General features: G+C 36.9%; 1 protein-coding gene across 9 annotated transcripts in view; it reads right to left on the bottom strand.

Moving 5' to 3' along the window:
- The window catches only part of ect2 (epithelial cell transforming 2), a 56,339-nt gene that overhangs the window by 31,855 nt on the left and 16,922 nt on the right, over positions 1–7,562 (bottom strand). For all 9 annotated transcript variants that reach the window (XM_016672764.1, XM_016672771.1, XM_016672763.1 and 6 more), the window contains 5 exons: positions 4,580–4,762; positions 3,737–3,826; positions 3,124–3,231; positions 2,284–2,357; positions 896–1,026 (listed from right to left, as the gene is read on the bottom strand). In XM_016672764.1, coding sequence (XP_016528250.1) covers positions 896–1,026; positions 2,284–2,357; positions 3,124–3,231; positions 3,737–3,826; positions 4,580–4,762 — 586 coding nt within the window. The remainder of the gene's footprint in view (positions 1–895; positions 1,027–2,283; positions 2,358–3,123; positions 3,232–3,736; positions 3,827–4,579; positions 4,763–7,562) is intronic.

Here is a 7,562-nt window from a genome sequence, read left to right as displayed (position 1 = left end):
TTGTTTGCTAGCGGTAGAGCAGATGAACACACGTGTCCGTTATGAACCCCGCACTCCAGGTCGAGTTCTTCGAAACAATGCCTGCAAGTAGCAGTTTATAGCCTACTTCAAAACGAGCCTTTATGTTAACATATGAGAAATTAATATGTTAAAGTTACATTCCCTCAATGGAATATATACTAGTCAGTCCCAGCGATCGTTTCACTCATGGGTTTTGCCCATGAGTGGGCAAAACCCTATTTTTACTGGGTAAAAATAAATCGAGAAATTTTTATATTGACTGCCCCTAGTAATCTGGAGAACTTCAGTTTTCTGGAGCAAGTCAGCAGCATTTTGTGTCATTTTCCTTTTTGCTTCTTTCTTCTGTGTTTGCAGCATTTTTCTGGTGCATTTGTTCTTTATTTTTTGTGTTTTGTAGTTTGCATCATTCACATGTTTACAGCTTATTTTGCCATTTGCTTGGCTCTAGTTATTATGAAAGTCAGCTTCTAAAATATCATACTTTAGACTTTGTGGTGAAGATATCGTGTGAATTGTGGAGAACTGGTCATGCCGAGGTGTAGCTGACTTCACTGTCAGAAACACAACTCTGTAGTTCCTGAGTAAACCATAATGTTGTGATACCATGTGGCAAAAAAAAAAAACGTTCCCTAAGACATTTTCCAAAACAGAAGATGGTTCTGAGATGATTTTTACTTTATCCAGTAGCACACAGTACTTCATCTGAGAAAATACTTAAACAATAATATCTTCGGTGACATACTATATTGTTTGAGTAACCCATTAAAATAAATAAATAAATAAAATAAATACATTTCAAGTACAACTTTGCTAAATGTAAGAAAGTAAAATTTACAGGAGAAAAAAATAGCTCCATATGAATTAAATCACTAACCATGTTTAAAAGTCCTCTCCTCCATGTTGACCTTCTCTTCCTCAGAAAACCCCAAAAAACTGAGGATGCAGTTCTGGAAGGGAGGGACTTTGAACTCTGTTCGGAACTCCTCATCATTGGCATGAAAATGGCTTAATGAAAAAGAATTAGAGAAACAAGGTTGCTCAGGAATGTCTGTGAAACACATTTCAGCATTTGAAGAAATTGTGGGGCAGCAAAGTAAAGACTTCATGTTTTACATGCTATGTTGCATCAATCCAGAACCTTCCATATGTGCCAATACGCAGATCATGTGTAAACAAGCGGGTTTGCACAAAATCTTTATTTTGTGTTTATTTCAATCCTATGCTGATGTTTTATATTAGCAAGCAATATATGGGCACTAACGACAGTACTGGCAGATATTAGTAATTTTTTACGACAATGATGTTCATCTGATAAATAAAACTCAATATTAAAATTATATATATTACCATTTTGTTGATTGTTTCTGGATGGGGGAGTTAGTCACATGGTATTTGTTTGGTTATGTGACAGTGATACAAACAAAAGGATTGTGGGGTGTTTAACTGAAGCGGAGAAGAATTGGGGAAATCAGCATCGTGTGGTTGTTTTTTTTGCAAAGTGTCAAAAGAGTAGGGAAATATAATATCAGTAAAAATCAATTAGTGGCCATTACATCATTATTAATGTCCTCTTTTGGCCCAAATGTTCATAATGGTGCATATCTACTTTATATTGTGGTGTTAAGCTCAAAAGAAACCGGTTTACTCTGGTGTGGTTATATTCATACAGTAGTCTTTTCATCTGCTTTCAGGATTTTTAGGTTTATTTAGAGCCTGGCCATTGCCTTCCTGTGCAACTCCGCTTGAAAAAAAATTCTCGCTTCCAGCACATTCTAGGCTTTCTCCTCTTTACTTTGATTGTCTCCTGTAGATTTTTGACCAGACCAATCAGCAAACAGAAGGAGAAGTTGTGAATGATTATGTTGATTTTCTGTCCTGTTTTAGAATTGAAGTCTGCCTGTAATTTCAGCAATGGCAGCAGAGAAAGAGAACAAAGATGTTCAGTCCATGATTGTCACTCATCCAAATACTGAACTAACATTAACAACCACCTTGCTCAGATCAGCACTTCCCTCTTCACAGTGGAGGATGGATGTTTACAGAGCAGGACATTTCCAGTAAGCTTCATAACATCAAACTGACACATTACATATATCGCCAGCAAACATTAGTAAGTGGGTAAAATGTAAAAGTTCCATGCAGTCCTCGGTTCCAGGAAGCAATTGTTTCTCAACAGTCAAGAGCCCAGACAAAGCAGATAGTGTAGGATAAGTTGCTGGTTTTTACCAGGCTAGTGGTAATAAAGCATGATGTTTTACTCACACATGGTCTCTTTTTTCCCATGCCTTCTGTATCCAAGATGGAGAAAGAATGGGAGTTCCCATACAAACCGCCAGCTGAGACAGAAAGAGAAGAAAAAACCCATAAGCTACTGGTGTAGCTCATTATTACAGCTTCTGGTTCTGTTTCATTCAGCATAAACATAACAACTTTCTCCTCCAGGTGGAAAACAAAAAGAAGAATAAAAACAATTTCTGGAGATAAATTATGGTTCATTTGTCTTCAGAGGACTTCACTAACTACCTTAAGTACTATATATGATGCACTGATAACTATGTAATGACTGATGTCTAATAACAGCACCGTATAAAGAAGAAGTACCCATCAAAATAAAAGTCTGGTGATGTCAAGAAAGTGTCAAATATACTGAAGGAAAAAACAGACCTAAAGACCATTACTCTAAAGTCCTGGCAAGTCTTGAAATATTTTTGAGGAAGCTAAGGCCTCAACTACACTGCTGTGGGTAATTTTTAAAAAAAAGTTCCTATTTGTCAAGTCTGAACAGAAAGAACAATAAATATTCTAAATCTGTAGTTCAGAATTCTTGGGGTTGTTTTCTCAGATATGGATGTGTAAAGGACAGAGTGCTAAACATTTTCCACATTCTTCCATCTTGGTGGCGAGTTCCAAGTAGCATTTCATATTTCCATAAACATTTTTAACTACAGCAAACTAAACCCAGAAATGTCCGATTCCTGATGGGATTCACAAAAAAAATGTCTACTTTGTGTCTTCCACAACAAACTGAACACACATTATTATACACACATATACATGCCGGACACAAACATGATGATATAAAATATATAGGAATGTACAGACCCTGTATTTCTCTCCATGAGTGGAGTAAGCAACAAGATGAGTGACCTTGGCACTGAAGTCTTTCCGGATTGTTCCACCCATGTGATGGACCAAATTCACCAAGCTTTTCTGCAAGGCAACCTTGAACATTAATATCAGGAAATGAAATATTCAAACTGATTAATACTCTACATACACAGAACTAGAACTTCGGGGAGCAACGATAAACTGGCCGACCAGTCAGCCCCAATTTTGGGAGATCGGTGATTGGCTTAGACATGAGAAGCTGATCTTATCTGCCTCCACAAAGGCCTTAAAAATCAGCCACTGTCCATTCTACCTCCCTCTCCCTGCTTTCTGTCTGCGTGTGGCCTGGTGGCCCACACTAGTCACCCCATTGTTGCGAACTTAACAACTTTGTCGCTTAGTAACTTTTCAGACAAAATAAAATAAAATAAAATAATAACAGCAGGTCAGATTTTTTTTAAAGACTGGTGATCTGCCAGAAAGCTGCAATCGGTGCACCTCTACCTACTGTGGCCAGAGATTTGATGGCAGAAGCAGACAAAGTTTATGGTTTCTACACATGATAAACTGCAACTAAACCTTTTTTGATGCACATAATTATTCTCACCATTTCCTCCTTGTTCCTGAAGCCAGTTAAACACAGCGACAGGTTCAGCATGGCAGTGCAGTAAAGAGGACGGCATGAAAAATGGAGCGGCTGCGGAGAAAGGACTAAAAGTCAGACATTGAACATGAATCATTCCTGCAGGAGTTAACAGTTCTGACATTAAATGGTTATATGATGACCCTAAAGTCTTTATCAGGAAAAAACAATAAAAAGAAAAGCTTCACACTCAACTTTCTGAAGCTCTGACTACTGAAGAGTAAATGCTGCTATAAGTTTATGGTGGATATTTCAATAGCGGTCAGTCTTTAATTATGAAACCTGGAAAAACAGACACTTTGTGATAGAGAAAGGATGGATAAGGAAAGAAAGGAAAGAAATGAATCAATGAAAAAAAGATGAAAGGGAAAAGAAAGGAAAGATCAGATACATGAAAGGATGAAGAAAACGAGAGGATAAGATGACAGATAAGGGGAAGGACAAGGAAAGAAAGGAAAAAGAAGGAAGGAAGGAAAGGACATCAGGGACAAAAACAAAAGACTGAAGGTAAAAAATGAAGAATCGGGTAAAGGAAAGGAGGACGAATACAAAGAAATGCAAGACAAAAAATGAGAAATTTTAAAAAGTAAGCACAAAAAGGAGGAAGAAACAAAGATAGCAGGATTTAAAGTATAGAAATGCAAAAATTTTTTTGCTTTTTTCAAAACTTATTCAGCCCTGGAAAATGTTGAAAAAAATCCAGTTTTCCAGACTCTGTAGGATCCCTAAACTAATCAAGTACAAATTCTCCCAGCTTATTTTCCAAATCCAGCATAAAATAAAACCTGGTGTTGATAAAATACTCACCTCTTCCTTAGCAGCGCAGTGCAGCACAACAGGAGGCCCAACGATGCGGTTCTCGTGTTTGTAGAGGTAGGTGTAGTCAGGGGAGCTGAAATCTGTGAGGACAAACACCGTCTCAAAGTCTGTGTTGTCTCCATCTGCAAACCCCTGGACGTTATCCGTCTTTATGAACGGTGTGTTGATATCCTGAACAGGAGGGAATGTTTGCAGAGATCAGAGCACAAAAAAGACACTAACAAAAAAATAAAAAAATAAAAAAAAACAGTTTTGAGCCTTGTTGACCATGTTAGTCAGGCTTTTCTTTTATGTCATGTACTTGTCAATATCCATTGTATTAATAATATGACAAAAAAAACTAATGAAATTATTAAACCCTTTCATTAATTAGATCATTTATTTAATGTCAACAAATCTCAATAAAAACAAATGGAGCATCAAACAGCAGATTCTGGACATGTACACAGAAAGCATGACCTTTTCCTCCCTGCATTAGAAGCACTGGATCACTGCATGCCAGTTCAGCTGCTCTAACACAGGATTTCAATAAACAATTTCATTAGGTTTTGAAATGCTTCCCCCACCTTCCCAGATCTTTAATCCATCAAGGAAAACAGGAATAATAGTCTCCAGTGCACAATTATTCAGTTTTATATACTGCATAGCATTCAGCACTGGTGAAAACAATCAATTGCAACCGAGAAAATGAGAGTGTCGAGTTACAGCTGAGCTGTTTAAATCAATGGTCTCATACTAACTGCCAGGCTGAGTTAGCCTCCAGCATGGTGAACGGGAGGAAAAGCTTCATGCTGCCAAACTGCTAACCTGGTTAGAAAATAAACTGGGACATTAAACAATATATATTCCACAAGGCAACAGAGAATGGAGGAAAATTATAGGAAGCTATGAACTGGCAACAGTTATTACATTGTTACAGTCAACACCAACATATTAGAGTTGCAGAACACAATTGAAAAAAAACACCATTATGTGTTTTACCCCTGCAACACAAGTTTGTAACAAATAAGAACAAAAACTGATAGGAAAAGCTTGTTAACTGGAGCCATTTTCAAAATATTTGATGTCAAAAGTAAAAATAATAAAATTGCAATGTTCATTCTTAAGCTGACTCAAAGAAAGGCTAAAACACTTAAAAGCAGAAAACAACTTTAGCCAATGAAACTAAAAAATCAAATCAGAATAGATAAAAGTCATTACTTTTTTTTAATAGTCAAAGTATTGACTAACACAATGGCCGGCAACCCAAAATGTTGAAAGAGCCATATTGGAGCAAAAAAACTAATCTGTCTGGAACGGCAAAAAAATTAAAAGCCTTATAAAAGGCTTATACTGAAGGCAAAACAGGCTTCAAGTGTTTATATTAGCCTATTATCAAAATGACTAAGTATATAAATAATTAGCATTCATGATTAAATGTTTATATTTCCTGCAGTGTGTCCTGGAAGGAATGATGCACCACGTGACTACTCTGTTGTACAATGGTGCTTTAAGTTTACCTTCCGTTACAATATTAATGTATTATGTTTCGTTGCATTGATAAAATTAAATAAATGCAATAAAGAAATCAGATTTTTGATGTCACTTTTATCATGAAGATCGACATGGAAAGGGTAATTTTTTTCCCTTTTGGAACTCGAAAAAAAACTCTGTGCAAATGCCAAGCACGTCAGTGCAAGGGTAAAACATAGCAGCATCCTCTTCTCTTTCGACATGCTACCAACGCAGCCATCCTTGGACCTGAGGATGTTAAACACAATAATATTGCTAAGTGTCATTCTACATATACACTGACAAAGATCACTAATCAATTTATAAAAACAACCACTTTGTTACTAAATGTGCCTATGGTAGGATTGTGTCCTACGTATTTAATGCGACTTCTGTTTACAGACATCACTGGACAGCTTCTCAACATCGGGCATGTAAGATGTAACTTTAATCTTGACACGGCAGTTAATGTACCATGTTTTCCCTGGAAATGTCTTTCCACATGACCATATTTTTCAGACTATAAGCCGCTACTTTTCCCCCACGCTTTGAACCATGCGGCTTATAGCCTGGTGCGGCTTATATATACATGTACATTTCCAGTTTTTTTTTTTTTGTTGTTTTTAAATTCCAAAAACAATTGTAGGGGCGGCTTATAGTAAGGTGTTGCGCTATAGTTCAGAAAGTACAGTACTCTTTTTGTTATTTGATAACTTCTTGCTACAGATCAAACGTTCAGGTAATCTTTCCGCATTGGTAATGAATGCAAAAAATTCGGTCCAAGAATTGTAGAATTTCTCCTCGGCTATTTTCCTCTTTTCCCCTTTGCTATCCATGGCTATAATGAAGAGAGCTTCATTACTGGGTCTATTTTTACTTAAGTCACTGTATAGCACTTTAAAAGCACTTTTTGCACTTTATTAACAAGCACTTTATTTAGCACTGCACTTTAAGCAGAGATTTGCACATAACAATTTGCACACGAGAAGTTTTAATTGTATTTATTGAATATTTTAGTAATTAGCATGTAGCCTTTTGTTCTGGGCTCTGCACAGCTGCTCCTCGTTGGAAAGTGAGGTGGTTGCCTGTGGAGGGAGGATAATTGTTACTCAGAGCAATGAGCTACTGGTGGGTAAAACTGAGCAAATGTTTGTGCATAATCTGTTAGGTGTGGAGTGCTGATATTAAGTGACTCACCCGTCTTTTCTGTGTCCTCTCCAGGGTGTTTGGACAAATACAACCCCGGGGGTCCAGACACCATTTATAGGTTCCAGGAGAGGCCATTGAAAAGTGTGGGGAGAGAATTGTTTATGGGTTTTTTGTGGTGTTTCATTTGGTGTAAGATGAAATATAAAATAGTTATAAAAAGTAAATTTAAATGTTTATATTTAATAAAGTGTAGTTTATTTAAATAGGTGGAGATTTGTTAAGCGAGATCCCCCTGTGAATTGGAGGTGGTTGGGTCCAACACAGCTGAGAC

The sequence above is a fragment of the Poecilia formosa genome, unplaced genomic scaffold (genome assembly GCF_000485575.1).
Source record: "Poecilia formosa unplaced genomic scaffold, Poecilia_formosa-5.1.2 Scaffold65, whole genome shotgun sequence".
NCBI classification, from domain to species: domain Eukaryota; kingdom Metazoa; phylum Chordata; class Actinopteri; order Cyprinodontiformes; family Poeciliidae; genus Poecilia; species Poecilia formosa.
The sequence above is the reverse complement of the archived record's forward strand: the minus strand, read 5'-3'. Positions and strand labels throughout refer to the sequence as shown.